General features: G+C 50.5%; 2 protein-coding genes across 7 annotated transcripts in view; one reads left to right on the forward strand and one right to left on the reverse strand.

The window, feature by feature from the left end:
• Positions 1-16,215, forward strand: part of LOC140421511 (uncharacterized) — a 68,106-nt gene that overhangs the window by 36,076 nt on the left and 15,815 nt on the right. For 2 of the 6 annotated variants that reach the window (XR_011946877.1, XR_011946874.1), the window contains one exon: positions 4,385-5,766. Coding sequence is in view for 1 of the 6 variants with exons in the window: in XM_072506280.1 (XP_072362381.1) it covers positions 2,955-2,972 (18 nt within the window). In the remaining 5 variants the exon portion in view is untranslated. Of the gene's footprint in view, positions 1-2,535; positions 2,973-4,384; positions 5,767-8,924; positions 9,016-16,215 lie in introns of those variants that run through there. The other 4 variants (XR_011946878.1, XR_011946871.1, XM_072506280.1 and 1 more) reach the window with 4 other exon arrangements.
• LOC140421359 (leucine-rich repeat and immunoglobulin-like domain-containing nogo receptor-interacting protein 1) lies at positions 11,005-16,033 on the reverse strand. Its single transcript, XM_072506026.1, is given in 2 exon segments — positions 11,005-13,606; positions 16,020-16,033. Coding segments are annotated over 2 exon segments (1,971 nt in total). The 3' UTR covers positions 11,005-11,649.

Here is a 16,215-nt window from a genome sequence, read left to right on the forward strand (position 1 = left end):
TCCATGCCTACCTGGGTCCCCTCCCACAACCCCTTTACCGGTACATCGATGACTATTTTGGTGCTGCTTCATGCTCTCGTCCGGAACTGGAAAAATTCATCAACTTCGCTTCCAGTTTCCACCCCTTCATCACTTTCAACTGGTCCATCTCAGACTCCTCCCCTCCCTTCCCTTCGTTGACCTTGCTGGCACCATTTCCGGCAATAGACTATCTGCTAATATCTATTACAATCCCACTGACTCCCACAGCTATCTTCGCACCCTACACCCTGTATGGACTCCCTCCCTTTCTCTCAGATCCTCCGCCTCCGTCGCATTTGTTCCAATGATGCCACTTACCAAAGTGATGCTTCAAATGTGTTCCTTCTTCCTCAACCATCATTTATCACCTCCAGCTGTTGACAGGGCCATCAACAGTGTGCGGTCCATCTCCCACACCACTACCCTCGCCCCGTCCGCTCCCTCCAAGAACATGGATAGAATCACCCTCATTCTCACATTTCACCCCACCAGCCTCCGTATGCAAAGCATAATCCTCTGCCATTTTCAGCGTGATGTCACCACCAAACACATCTTCCTTCCACTCCCTCTGTCAGCATTCCACAAACACCATTCCCTACGAGATAATCTAGTCCACTCTTCCACCATACCCAACACCTCTCCCATCATCCATGGCATCTTCCCATGCAATTGCGGAAGGTGCAACACCTATCCTTTTACCTCTTCCATGCTTAACATCCCAGGCCCAAAACATTCATTCCAGGTTAAAGCAGCGTTTCACATGCACCTCTTTCAATTTGGTCTATTGCATTCACTGCTCCCAATGTGGTCTCTGTATTGGAGAAACCAAACGTAGACCTTCGGTCTCTGCGCATTCAGGACCCTGACCTTTCCGTTGATTGCCATTTTAACACAAGACCATGTTACCATGCCCACATGTCTGTCCTTGGCCTGCTGCAATGTTCCAGTGAAGCTCAACGCAAACTGGAGGAACAGCATCTCATCTTCCGGTTCGACACGCTACAGCCTTCCGGTCTCAACATTGAATTCAACAACTTCAGATGATTAGTTCTAGCCCACCTCGACCCCTTTGTTTTCATTCAATTTAATTTTAACTGTCTTTTACCTTTTATTTCTTTGTCTGTCTTTATGTATATTTCCCCCCCACTCTTTCCCCCTATCTGATCCCCCCTTTCCCACTGTTACCAGACTCCTAAACGACCCTCTTATGGGCTGACCTCAGTAACACTACACCCCTGTATGCTTCACCCGATGCCGGTGCTTATGTAGTTACATTATGTAGCTTGTGTTGCCCTATTATGTATTTTCTTTTATTTCCTTTTCTTTGCGTGTACTTTATCATAGAATTTATCATAGAATTTACAGTGCAGAAGGAGGCCATTCGGCCCATCAGGTCTGCACCGGCTCTTGGAAAGAGCATCCTACCCAAGGTCCACACCTCTACCCTATCCCCACAACACAGTAACCCCACCCAACACTAAGGGCAATTTTGGACACTAAGGGCAATTTATCATGGCCAATCCACCTAACCTGCACATCTTTGGACTGTGGGAGGAAACCGGAGCACCCGGAGGAAACCCACGCACACACGGGGAGGATGTGCAGACTCCGCACAGACAGTGATCCAAGCCGGAATCGAACCTGGGACCCTGGAGCTGTGAAGTAATTGTGCTAGCCACAATGCTACCACGCTGCTTAATGATCTGTTGAGCTCTCGCAGAAAAATACTTTTCACTGCACCTCAGTACATGTGACAATAAACAAATCCAATCCAATCCTTCCCCCCTTCATCTCATTTTACCTCTCTCCCAGTCATGTCTCCCCTTCCCTCAACATCTACATCTGTCACAGCTTACTCTCTGATTTTAGTTTCTCTGCTATTTGCCCTTTTATTCTCTCTGGGGACTGCCATTATCATAGAATTTGCAGTGCAGAAGAAGGCTATTTGACACATTGAGTCTGCACCAGCCCTTGGAAAGAGCACCCTAATTAAGCCCATGCCTCCAACCTATCCCCATAACCCGAGGAACCTTTTGGACACTAAGGGGCAATTTAGCATAACCAATCCACCGAACCTGCACATTTTAGCACTCTTTTCCCTTGGTTTCTGTGGTTATGACTCATCTTTCATTCCCTCACCCTATAGTATAAATATGTCCCACTTTTACGGCTTTTATCTTTGACAAAGCGGCATCTGGGCCCTTTTTTTCTCCTTACATATGCTGCCAGTCCTGCTGAGATTTTCCAACATTTTCTCTAGTTTCAGATTCCAGCATCGGCAGCAGTTTGCTTTTGTTTAGAGCAGCCATTTAAATCACTTTGGAAAATAGAACATAACACACCCATTTACACGAATTTGTCTTTTATTTCAACGAGGCAACAAAATATATCTTCGTCTACCTATTCGGAGTTTCAGTAATGCTGTTATTACCCAACATACCCAGCGTTTGTGAATCTGCCCTGATCACTCCCCAGGAGCCCAGTACGCCGGCGCAATGCTGTATATAGAGCATGCGCAGTGTCACTTTGCTCCGAGGCATGCGAGTGCTGGAGAGTTTTATTTCGGCAGGTGAGGGTCGCTGGGAGGAATGGAGTGGGGAGTCGGGATGGGGAGGGAGCGGAGGCTTCATAAACACCTGGTGCAGACTGCAAGCCCCGACAGGAGCCTGGAGGTCCCGTGCTTTCGGTTCCAGGGCCTTTTCCTGGGAACAGGCCCCGGTTAACGGACGCCATCTTGTTTCGGCGGGCAGCGATGCGCATGCGCGGATTCGGCCAGACGAGTGGGCGGGCTCTCAGTGACCCGGATGGTGACAACAATCCAAACAAAACAGCTGGAGGACATTCCGCTGAGCTGACTGGGTGGCTTTTCGGTCAGATGGTTCAAATTAGAGCAAAATACTGCGGATGCTGGAAATCGGAAGTAAAGACATAAAATGTGGACAAATGTTCAGGTCTGTCAGCTTCTGTGGATAGAAACAGTTAATGTTTGGAATTTAAATTATCACAGCCACAGGGAATGAGCATGCGGAGGGGAGGTTGGGGAAAGTAGATTGTGAGTGAGCAGGGGTAGTTGGAGTGAGTGAGGAAGGAGGTCTGAAGAGAGGAACCTGTGAGTGAGATGGGGAGGGGGGTTGATAGAAAGGCTTCTGACTGAGTTGGGGGAGGACGTTTGATGGGAATGACCTGAGTGGGCAATGGTAGTTAGGATTAGGGGAATAGGCTTCTGTCTGTCAAGGGAGGGGATATTGCGTTTTTGTGTTTATATGTTGGGGACCAGCATGGAGTGTCTAAGGTCCAAGAGAGCTCTGTGTACACTTGGTGGGTAGAACAGGCAGAGTGTAAGTCAAACATTTTATATTTGGAATGTTATAAGGGCATATTTTTGGTTTTGGACAACTGTTGGGCCTCCTCCACCATGTAAATGGTGTGCACTTGATACCCCTGATAAAGCCACATGTCTCCAGTTTCCACAATCTTCACTCTCAACAGGTTTCACCCTTCCCCCATCAATCGTTTTGTCATCAACATCTCCCACCATACCCCCCCCCCCCCCCTCCCAAGATGTCCCCTTTTCTCCAGTGGATTCGGTCATTCCTGATGTTGGGTGAACAGGGATTAGTGTGAATCCGCACACAAGCAGCAGATTTTGACATGACCTTGTGTGGAGTTGAACCTGAGGCTGGCAAGGGAATCATTTGGAGTTGTTAAGGATTGAGGTGACAAAGGAATGAATGAATTTCAGTAGCAGATGAGATGCGGCAGCAGCACATCTGGATAAGGTTACTGAGGTGGAAATAGACAGTCTTAGTGATGTGTCATCAAAAAAACAGTTTGGGATGAAATTTGACAACCAGATTATGAACAGATTGGTTCAGCCTCAAAGAGTTGCAATAGAGATAGTAGCTAGGGAGTGGGATATGTAACAGAAACTGAAGACGATTGCTTTCCTCGTCCCGATATTTAAATGGAGGACATTTCTGCTTATCCAGTACTGAGTCAGACAATTCAGGACGTTTTCTGACTTGGAGGGACGTTTGGAGATGATAGTGGAGGTTAAGGGTTTTGGATGTTACATGAGAGCTCTGGTCGAGTTTTAGATAAAATCCTCTCCTTCAAGCCTTCCCACTCCCACCTCCCTCTTCCTCTCTCCCCCAGACCAGGAGGTGTAGGCCCAGATCAGGTGGCAGCTTCCCTTCCCAGAAGGACATTGGTGAACTAGTTGTTTTTTATGACAATCCAGAAGTTTTCATGGTCACATTTCCTAGTGCCGGTCCCATAAATGACCAGATTCATCCAACTCCATTTCACAAGCTGCCTTTCAGTTTATCACTCTCTTTTTCTCCTCTTTGAATTCATTTTTCAGGATATTGGAAGGGGTGATTTGTAAATATCACATCAGGATGTAACAGTCACTCGACTCATCAGAGCCAGAACATTATCAGCTTTTGAACATGGAATCAAAAAAATCCGCTCACAATGGGGAGAAAGTGTTTCCATGTTCTGTGTGTGGACGAAGCTTCAGCCAATCATCAACCTTGTCAAAACACAAGTGTTGTCCCATGGGGGAGAACCCGTGGAAATGTGGAGACTGTGGGAAGGGATTCAATTACCCATCTGAGCTGCATATTCATCAACGCAGTCACACCGGGGAGAGACCATTCACCTGTTCTGTGTGTGAGAAAGGATTCACTAAATCATCTGACCTTCTGAGACACCAGCGAGTTCACACTGGGGAAAGACCGTTCTTCTGCTCTGTGTGTCGGAAAGGCTTCAGAACTTCGTACCACCTCCTGAAACACCATTGTATCCACAGTGAGGAGAGAAATGGGGAGAACATGTTTCCGTGTTCTGTGTGTGGACGATGTTTCAGCCAAAAATCAAACCTGTCAAAACACAAGTGCTGTCCCAACGGGGAGAAACTGTGGAAATGTGGAGACTGTGGGAAGGGATTCAATTACCCATCTGAGCTGCATATTCATCAACGCAGTCACACCGGGGAGAGACCATTCACCTGTTCTGTGTGTGAGAAATAATTTACTAAATCATCCCACCTTGTGAGACACCAGCGAGTTCACACTGGGGAGAGACTGTTCACCTGCTCTGTGTGCCGGAAAGGCTTCACAACCTCATACGGTCTACTGTCACACCATGGTATCCACAGTGAGGAGAGACCTTTTCAATGTTCTTACTGTGAGAAAAACTATAAAAGGAAAAGAGATCAATTGAGCCATAAACTCACTCACACAGGGGAGAAGCCGTTCACCTGCTCCGTTTGTGGGAAAGGATTCGCCCGTTCATTCGATCTGCTGACACACCAACTTGTTCCTACTGATCAGAGGCCGTTTAAATATCCTGACTGTGAGAAGAGCTTTAAAAGCCGGAAGGATCTGCTGACACATGAACACACTCAAACCAGGGAGAGACCTTTCATCTGTTCTTTCTGTGGGAAAGGTTTCTCTTGGAAGTCCAACCTACTTAAGCACCAGCGGAGTCACACTGGGGAGAGGCCGTTCATCTGCTCAGTGTGTGGGGAGCGATTCATTCAGTCACCCCACATGCTGAGACACCAGCGAGTTCACAAGTGACTGCAGGGATTGGATTTGGATTCTGCTGTTTATCACATCTGGACTGAACCATCTTCACTCTGACAGCTAGAGTTTGTTGCTGCTGGTATTAATAAGCCTGAAAGCTGGGGTGTGCATTGATGTTCTATATAAATATTGATTAAATCAGCTTTGATTCAGACACTGTGTTTTGAATGTTTGGTTTCCTCAATGATAAGAGGAGACTGATTGATCTCCTGATACTGATTGGGACATTATTGTCATCTTTTCTTACTCTGAATTATTTTCGTTCTCTGGTTCACCTTCTCCCAGATTAAACACTGAGCTTTCATCAATCCTATCAATCTGTTGGAGACATTGGGTGGTTGGTGAATTTCACCTGATGTTGGTGTCAGTTGCCCTCGGAAGATTTCCCAGTTTTCTGACATTCCAGTGTGGTTCTGTGTTGGTGTAATGATCGGAGTTTCAGTTCCAATGCTGATGATGGACCTGTACTGACAGAACCACAGAATCATTACAGTTCAGGAGGAGGCCATTCAGCCCATCGAGTCTGCACTGCTCACTGAAAGAACATTCTACCTAATCCCACTCCCCTGCCTTATCCCTGTAACCTCGCACATTCTTACTTTTCAGATAACAATCCAATTCCCGTTTAAATACCTTGATTGGAGCTGCCTCCATCACCCTCTTAAGATGTTCATTCCAGACTCCAACCACCCTCTGGGTGAAAACATTTTTCTTCACATCACTTCTACTCCTTTTGCTAATTATTTTGAATCTGTGCTCTCTAGTTCTTGATGTACTCCAGAAGGGAAATAGATTTTAATTATTTACCCCGTCTAAAGCCCTCAGGATCTTGATTACCTCTACAAGTCTCCAATCTGCCTTCTTTTCTCCACGGAAAACAGACCCAACGTCTTCTCATATTTATCCCTGGAAACATTCTTGGGAATCTTCTCTGGACTCTGCACTCCAATGCCTTCACATCCTTCCTCAAGTTTAAAAAAAAATTATCTCATGGGATGTGGTGTCGCTGGTGGGCATTTACTGCCCATCATTAATTGCCCTTGAACTGAGTGCTTTGCTCAGCCATTTCAGAGGGCATTTTAAGAGTCAACCACTTTGCTGTGGGTCTGGAATCACATGTGGGCTGCACCAGGTAAGGGCAGGAGATTTCTTTCCCTAAAGGACATGAGTGAACCAGATAGGTTTTTATGACAATCAACGATGGTTTCATGGTCATCATTAGACTTTTAAATCCAGATTTTAAAAAACTGAATTCACATTCCACCATTCCAAATACTAAGAAGTTAATTTCTGGACTAAAGAATTGTGAGTTCTTCGAAGATGTAACAAGCAAAGTGGATAATGGGGATCCTGTAGATGTAGTATATCTGGACTTCTGGAAGGCGTTTGATAAGTTGCCACAAAGAAGGTTAATTGACAAAGTGAGATCACATGGGATTAGGATAATTTATTAGCTTGGATAGAAGACTGGCTGAAGGACAGGCGACAGAGAGTCAGGATAAATAGTTCTTATTCTGGATGGCAAGATGTAACTAGTGGGCTGCCACAGGGTTCGGTCCTTGGGCCCCAGTTATTTACAATCTATATTAACGACTTGGATACAGGGATAGAAGGTTCAAAAACCAAATTCGCAGATTACACAAATATAGGTGGGCCAGTAAACTGCAATGAGAAAATAAGAACCTTACAAATGGATATCGATAGGTTAGGAGAGTGGGCCAAAATGTGGCAAATGGAGTTTAACTCCTATGCAGAGGGATCTGGGTGTCTTTGTGCATGAGTCACAGAAAACGAGCATCCAGGTGCCGCAGATAATAAGGAAAGCAAATGGAATGTTAGCAAAAGGAATTGAGTAAGGAAGTGTTGTTGCAACTATACAAGGCATTGGTAATGTCGCACCTGGAGTATTGTGCACAGTTTTGTCCCCTTATTTGTGAAAGATGTAGTCGCATTGGAGGCAGTTCCGAGGAGGTTCACTAGATTGATTCCAGAGATGAGGGGTTTGTCATATGAGGAGAGATTGAACAGTTTAGGCCTAGACTCTCTGGAGTTTAGAAGAATGAGGGGCGATCTAATTGAGGTAAAGAAGAGAAACTACTTCTCCCAAAGGATTGTGAATCTGTGGAATTCACTGCCCCAGAGTGTGGTGGATGTAGTGACAATTCAAGGAGGAGTTAGACAGATTTTTAATTGGTGATGGGTTGAAGGTTTATGGAGAATGCTTTATGGAGAAAGTGGAGTTGAGGCCAGGATGGAATCAGCCATGATCACATTGAAGATGTCAGGCTACATTTCCTACTCCTGCTCTGAGGACATGTGTTCTAGCGAGGAGATGCTCTGGCTGATTTTGCAATCCCGCTCTTGGTCTTTAGCATTGTAGGGAGCAGATGAGGAAAATATCAGCTATGATAGAATGGTGGAGCAGATTCGATGGGCCAAATGGCCTAATTCTGCTCCTGTATCTTATGAACTTATGACTGCAGTAAGAAGTCTTACACCAGGTTAAAGTCCTTACACAGGTTTGTTTCAAATCACTAGCTTTCAGAGCACTGCTCCTTCCTCCTTTAACCTGGTGTTGTAAGACTTCTTACTGTGCTCACCCCAGTTCAATGCCAACATCTCCATATCCGAACTTATGACTGTACACAGAATACTTTTCACTGTACTTCAGTACATGTGACAATAAAACAAATACAATACAAACAAGTCTTGTTTACCCATCCCCTGTGCTCACTTTCCTTTTAAGAAGTACCAAAAGTTGAAATTTCCCATTCTTCGTTTCCTATAGTTGTGATCATCCTGATCTCTGTAATCTCCTCACACACCCCTTCAAGATCTCTGCACTAATTTATTTCTGCCCACTCCAGCATTCCTGATTTATTCGGTCCATCATTACTGGCCTTTTATAATTTGACTGGGCCACAAGCTCTGGAATTTCCTCTTTAAATCTCTCTCACTCTCTCACTCACTTTCCTCCATTAAGATTCTCCTAATATCTCCTCATGTTGCTCAGTGTCATTGTTATTTTATAACGTTTCTCTGAGATGTGTTAAATTGCTTGATTTTGTCAAGGCACAATAAATACTAATTATTGTCACTGCCCTGGACATGTATCATTGTTCTGCCTCATAAATAAGAATTTGTAACTCAGAGTGAAACAGTCTGTCATGGTGAAACATTCCAAAAATATTGCCCTCAACAATGATGGCGACTGAGCATGCGCTCCGCTGCTGCCCCAATACAGACGGTGGATGCGCGCGCGCGTATTGCTGCTCGTGCCCCAAGAACGTCGACGAATGCGCATGCGCAGCTCCTCTAGTACGCGCGAGAGTGATGGCCGCCATTTAGTCTCGTCTGTGAGAAAGCTGCAGGCCCCGCTCAGGTCCCCCCCTCCCCGATACCGGTAGGTTATTTTTCAGGATTTTCGGTTTATATAACATGTTTAAGAAGTGTGTACAACGACGCGCCTAATTGAGCTCTCCCTCGGTCCGGCCATTCCCACCTTTCCGGATCATGGATCCGAGAAAGAACGCCGCCATTAATCGCACTGCGCATGCTTCACTCGGCCTAGTCCCGCCTCCTCGTTCACTCCGATTGGCTGGAGGACCAGCTGATTCCGACTGGCCTTTCGAATCCACCCTCTTCACCCTATTGGTCAGGAGCTGCCGTCAATCATTGCCCTGGCATTGTGAGGTGTCGGGAGGCGGGGTTTACAAATCCTCAGTGCGGCCCGACTGCTGAATGTGAAACAATGAATGAAAAACGCTTATTGTCACAAGTAGGCTTCAAATGAAGTTACTGTGAAAAGCCCCTGGTCGCCACATTCCGGTACCTGTCCGGGGAGGCTGGTACGGGAATTGAACCGTGCTGCTGGCCTGCCTTGGTCTGCTTTGAAAGCCAGTGATTTAGCCCAGTGTGCTAAACCAGCCCCAATGGACATTCTCCACTCTCACTATCCGCCGCTTCCAGCTCCTCTCCGCAAACAACCTCATAGAGATCAGGGGGGGAGACACTGACCCAGTGACAATGTCACTGCATTAGTGAAAAAGTCTAATGTAACCCCTCCTGTTCAAAAAGTAGGAAACTAGTTAGTTTAAGCCTGTTGTTGGGAGACTGTTGGAATCCATTATTGAGGAAGTAGTAATTGGACTTTTGGAAAGCCAAACCGCAATCCATCAGAGTCAGTGTGGTAATGAACGGACATCGCGTGACAATCACCAGGCAGGAATGTTCCCTTCCAGTGGGGGAACACTTCAGCAGTCAAGGGCATTCAGCCTCTGATCTCCGGGTAAGCGTTCTCCAAGGCGGCCTTCAGGCCGCGCAACAACGCAGAATCGCCGAGCAGAAGCTTATAGCCAAGTTCCGCACACATGAGTGCAGCCTCAACTGGGACCTGGGATTCATGTCGCGATACATTCATCCCCCACCAACTGTCCTGGCTTGACACAATTCACACCTCTTTAACCTGGGGTTACCCCATCTCTGGATCTGTAAAGATTTAATTACCTGCTAATGCTCGCATTCCAAGCATTGTCTGGCATCTTTGAATTTGTCTATATATATGTTTCTGGAACATACCTCTTCATTCACCTGAGGAAGGAGCAGCGCTCCGAAAGCTAGTGACATCGAAACAAACCTGTTGGACTTTCACCTGATGTTGTAAGACTTTGTAGTGTGGTTTTGGAAAGGGTAAATCGTGTTTGACTCATTTGTTGGAGTTCTTGGAAGATGTAACAAGCCAGGCGGATAATGGGGGTACTGTAGATGTGTTTGGACTTCCAGAATACATTTGATAAGATGGAATTTAACATGCATCAGTGTGAGGTTATCAATTTTGGTCAGAGGAATAAAAAGGCAATTTTATTATCTAAATGGAGAGAAACTTTAGAGGACATTGGTTGGGTGTTGAATAAATATTTCACATCCGTCTCCAGCCAAGAGAATGAGGAGATAGACTTGGAACTCGGGGAGAGAAACTGTGAGGTTCTTGAGCGAATTGACAGAGGGAGTGACAAGACATTGGAAGTGTTGGCAAGCTTAAAAGTGGACAAATCTCCAGGTCTGGATGAATTGTGTCCCAGGATGCTGTGGGAGGTGAGATTGCAGGGGCCCCGACCCAAATTTTTAATTGCTCTTTAGCGACGAGGTCGGTGCTAGAGGACTGCAGATCAGCTAATATGATCCCACTATTTAAGAAAGGTTGTAGAGATAAGCCAGGGAACTAAGTACCAGTGAGTCTCGCATCAGTGGTTGGGAACCTATCGGAGAAAATTCAGAAGGAGAGAATCTATCTCCACTTGAAGAGGCAAGGTTTGATCAGGAATAGTCAGCATGGCTTTGTCAGCGGGAGGTCATGCCTAACAAATTTTGATTGATTGATTGACACCAGGTATGTCGATAGTGGTAGTGATGTAGTTTACATAGATTTCAGCAAAGCCTTTGCCAAGATCCCACATGGGAGACTTTATAAAGAAGACAAATACACATGTGATGCAGAGTAACATGATAAGGTGGATTCAAAATTGGCTTGGCTGTAGGAGACAGAGCAAGATGACAGATGGCTGCTTTAGTGTCTGGAAGCCAGTGTCCAGTGGCGTACCACAGGGATCTGCGCTGGGTCCCCTGTTGTTTGTCATTTATATAAACGCCATAGATGACGATGTGTGGGGTAGAATCATTACCTTTGTGGCTGTCACACAGCTTGGCCTGATGGTTAACAGTGAGGTTGAGTGTCTTTGGTTACAGGAAGATATAGACAGGATGGTCAAATGGGCAGAAACGTGGCAGATGGAATTTAACCCTGAAAAATGTGAGGTGACACACTTTGGCAGGCGTAATTTGACAACGAAGCATTCAATGAACGGCATGACACTGGGGCGTCTGAGGAACAAAGGGACCGTGGTGTGTTTGTTCTGAGATCTCTGAAGGTGGAAGGACAGGTTAATAGGATGGTGAAAAAGGCATATGGGACACTTGTCCTTTAGCAATTGCGGCATAGATGGGGTCGCAGTGACGTCTCGGACAGTGACGTCAGCCCTCAGACCACCTTCATGTTGAATTTGGCGTCGTCCCCGTCGCCACCTCTGCCACCCCCGCCCGCGTGTGGCACGAAGTCAACATGGATGTTGTTGTGTTTGATGGGCCCGCTGGCCCGGCTCCAGATGAAGAGTAAAGTGAAACAGAGCGACACCACGGTGAAGAAGGAGGCGAAGCCCATGGTGGTGGCCACCAGCAGCGTGTGGGTGTCGAAGGGATATCCGGGCCGTAGGCCGGCCTTGGCCCGGGAGTCGGAGCGCCCAGCCAGTCCCAGCTCCTGTAGCGAGAGCGGCCGCACCTGTAGCGAGGCCGAGGCCGTGTCGTTGCCGCCGGCGTTGCGGCCCACACAGCGATAGGTGCCGGAGTCCATGCGGCGGACCGAGGTGATCTGCAGGCTGCCGTCTAGCAGGAGGCGGCTGCGGCCCACAGCGGGGCCGGAGAGGAGTGGGGGCGCGGGGGGCAGGCTGGGGTCCGGACGTCCAGGGAGGAGGCCACGGTCCTCGGGGTTCAGGCCCAGATCCTCGGATACTAGGCCCAGGCCCCCAGGGAGGCTCTTCCCCGCCCCGGGGAGGCTCATCCCCGCCTCGGGGTGGCCCAGCCGCTGGCGCCGTGGGTTGAGCCACAGGATGAGGGGCGGCGGCTGGCCATCGGCCGAGCAGCGGAGGGTGACGGTCTGGCCCTCTCGGGCCTGCAGCCGCTGCGGCCTCTTGTCGTGGATGCGGGGCCGGCGGCAGCTGAAGGTGCTGGCAGGGAAGGAGCCGGCGGCCTCGGGCAGGCGGCGGCCGTGGAGGGACGGCGGGGAGGTGCAGGTGGGCAGCTGGGGGCCCAGGAAGCGGAGGCGGTGGCGCCGGCGGACGATCCAGAGCAGGCGGCAGTCGCAGGCCAACGGGTTGAGGCCGAGGCCCAGGCTCTGGAGGGAGGCCAGCGAGCGGAAGGCAGCAGCCGGCAAGCTGGCCAACTGATTGGCCGTGACGTCCAGCATCCGGAAGTAGACGAGGCCGCGGAAGGCAGCGTCATGGATGACGCGCAGACGGCCGCCCACCAATCACAGCTCCTCCAGGCGGGTCACATGCTGCAGCAGCGCTCCGCGGATGGCACCGATGGGATTGTGGGAGAGGTTGAGGAAGCGCAGGTAGGCCTGAGTCCTCAGGCTGGCGTAGGGGATGGCGCTGAGGTTGCAACGGGTGACCGAGAGCCAGACCAAATTGAGGCCTAGGAGGCAATCGGGGCCGAGTTGGGCCAGTGAGGCCCAGGAGTCGATTTCCAGCAGACGGAGGCGGGAGAGGTCCTGGAAGGGGCGGCCGGGCAGGGCGGCGGCCTTGGGGAAGGCCAGCAGGCGGAGGGCGGTCAGGTTGAGGAGGGGGGAGAGGGCAGCACCGGGTGGCCAGGTCAGCGCGGCACCGCGGACGGTGAGTTGGTTGAGGCCGCTGAGGCCAGCCCAGGCCCGCGGGCCGGCCCAGGCCAGCTCAGGGGAGCCCAGGCTGAGGGTGCGCAGGGCGGCCAAGCCACGGAAGGTGTGGCCGCCGAGCAGCAGCAGCGGGTTGCCAGCCAGCTCCAGGCTGCGCAGGGCGGCCAGGCCGCGGAGGGTTCCGGGCTGCAGGTAGCGCAGGAGGTTGTGGCCGAGGCCCAGGCGCTGCAGCCGCTCCAGGCCGCCCAGGGCGCCGGCCTCCAGCTCCCGCAGCCGGTTGTGGCCCAATTCCAGCTCCTCCAGCCGGCGGCTCAGGCCCCGTCCCGGGCCCCAGTCCAGCCGCTCCAGCCGGTTGTCACTTAGGTCCAGTGCCCGCGTGCCAGCCGGGATCCCCCGCGGCAGCGACTCCAGCCCCCGGGACGAGCAGCTCACCGTCCGGTTGGGGCTCCAGCAGAGGCAGTCGGAGGGGCAGCCGAGCCCCGTGCCCAGGAGGAGGAGCAGGGGGAGGAGAGGAGGCCTCACTGCCAGCAACAACGTCCTGCCCCGCGGCCTGTAAAGCAAACAAAACAGGGGGTCAGTGAGGGGAGCTGGACCCCCCAGACACACACCCACACACAGGACACCACCCCCACACACAGGACACCGCCCCCAGACCCCCCCCCCCAGACGCACACCCACACGGGACACCTCCCCCAGACACACACCCCACACACAGGACATTGCCCCCAGACACACACAAGACACCTCCCCAGACACCTCCTCCCCCCAGACACACACCCACGCACAGGACACCTCCTCCAGACACAAACCCACACACAGGACACCTCCCCACCACACAGGACACCTCCCCCAGACACACACCCCACACAGGACATTGCCCCCAGACACACACCCCACACAGGACACCTCCCCCACACATAGGACACCTCCCCCACACACAGGACACCTCCCCCACACACAGGACACCTCCCCAGACACACACCCCACACAGGCCATTGCCCCCAGACACACACCCACACACAGGACACCTCCCCGAGACACCCACCCACACACTGGACACCTCCCCACACACAGGACACCTCCCAGACACACACCCACACACAGGACACCTCTCCCAGACACGCACCCACACACAGGACCCCCCCCACACACACAGGACACTTCCCCAGACATGCACCCACACACAGGCCACCTCCTCCAGACACACACCCACACACAGGACATTGCCCGCAGACACACACCCACACACAGGACACCTCCCCCAGACACACATCCACACACAAGACCCCCCCCCCCCCCACACACACACACACACACACAGGATACCTCCCCCCAGACACACGCCCACAGGACATCTCTTCCCCCCCCTCCCTGCCTCCACACACAGGACCCCCCCACACCCAGATACAGGATGCCCCACCTCCCCCAGACACACGCCTGCGGACACAGGAACCCCTTTCCCAGACACTCACAGGAGCCCTCTCACACACAGGATCCCCGGTATCCCGAACACCACCAACACCTCTCCTTTGGACCACTTATTCTACAGTCTCTTCATCCCAGGTTCTCTTCCCCTCCCCCACCCCCTCCTCTCCAAAGATGTGCAGGTGGGTGGGAGTCGGCCTAGATTTGGGTTCTCTTTCACAAGGTCGGTGCAGAACCAATAGGCTGAATGGCCTCTCTCTGCACTGTAGGGATTCTGCGGTTCGACTCTTTTCCCCCAGACCCCATCATGCTGGGGGGCGGGGGGATCTCAGTAACCTCCCCTCGTAGAAGGATGGGTGAGTAAATTTGCAGATGACACTAAAGTCGGTGGGGTTGTGGACAGTGCGGAAGGATGTTACAAGTTACAGAGGGACATAGATCAGCTGCAGCGCTGGGCTGAGAGGTGGCAAATGGAGTTTAATGCAGAAAAGTGTGAGGTGATTCATTTTGGAAGGAATAACAGGAAGACGGAGTACTGGGCTAATGGTAAGATTCTTGGCAGTGTGGATGAGCAGAGAGATCTCGGTGTCCATGTACATAGATCCCTGAAAGTTGCCACCGAGGTTGAGAGGGTTGTTAAGAAGGCATACGGTGTGTTAGCTTTTATTGGTTGATGGATTGAGTTTCGGAGCCATGAGATCATGTTGCAGCTGTACAGCACTCTGGTGCGGCCGCATTTGGAGTATTGTGTGCAATTCTGGTCGCCGCATTATAGGAAGGATGTGGAAGCATTGGAAAGGGTGCAGAGGAGATTTAACAGAATGTTGCCTGGTATGGAGGGAAGATCTTATGAGGAAAGGCTGAGGGATTTGAGGCTGCTTTTGTTAGAGAGAAGAAGGTTAAGAGGTGACTTAATTGAGGCATACAAGAGGATCAGAGGATTGCATCGGGTGGACAGTGAGAGGCTTTTTCCTCGGATGGTGATGTCTAGCACGAGGGGACATAGCTTTAAATTGAGGGGAGATAGATATAAGACAGATGTCAGAGGTAGGTTCTTTACTCAGAGAATAGTAAGGAATGAGAATAGTGGAATGCCCTGCCTGTAACAGTAGTGGACTCGCCAACACTAAGGGCATTCAAATGGTCATTGGATAGACATATGGACGATAAGGGAATAGTGTAGATGGGCTTTAGAGTGGTTTCACAGGTCGGCGCAACATCGAGGGCCGAAGGGCCTGTACTGCGCTGTAATGTTCTATGTTCCCCGAGGCCTCTAGGACCCCCCTCCTCTGGAATGGATCCTCTCCTTAATCCCCCCGCCCACCCCGCAGCCGTCCCCATGACGCAGCCTTGTCCACCTTCCCTCTCAAATCCTCTCCACTACCTTCCACCCCCCCCCATTATCATCCCCTCTTGTTGCTTCACCTCGCTCCCACAAACGCCTTTGTGTCCTTCCCAAATTTCTATGCAAGGTCGGGCTTCGGGGTACAGAGAGAGATGGGAGGGGTTGAATATATTTGACTGAAAATCGTGATTACCTCATTAGCTTCATATTTATGGCAAAGAGCTTGAGGGTCTTCTTCGGTCCTGTTTCTGCTGACAGTCCGGGAGCAGCTTTCGCTATACAAGGAGCTACTGTCGGTTGTCAGCTTGTTTTAATGCTGCTGGGATCTGGTTACAGGTTACACACCAGCTGTAGCCTGTGGCTCAGGTTCCGGACGAGGGGCTCGATCG

Source organism: Scyliorhinus torazame, chromosome 5 (genome assembly GCF_047496885.1).
Source record: "Scyliorhinus torazame isolate Kashiwa2021f chromosome 5, sScyTor2.1, whole genome shotgun sequence".
In the NCBI taxonomy this organism is placed as follows: Eukaryota; Metazoa; Chordata; class Chondrichthyes; order Carcharhiniformes; family Scyliorhinidae; genus Scyliorhinus; species Scyliorhinus torazame.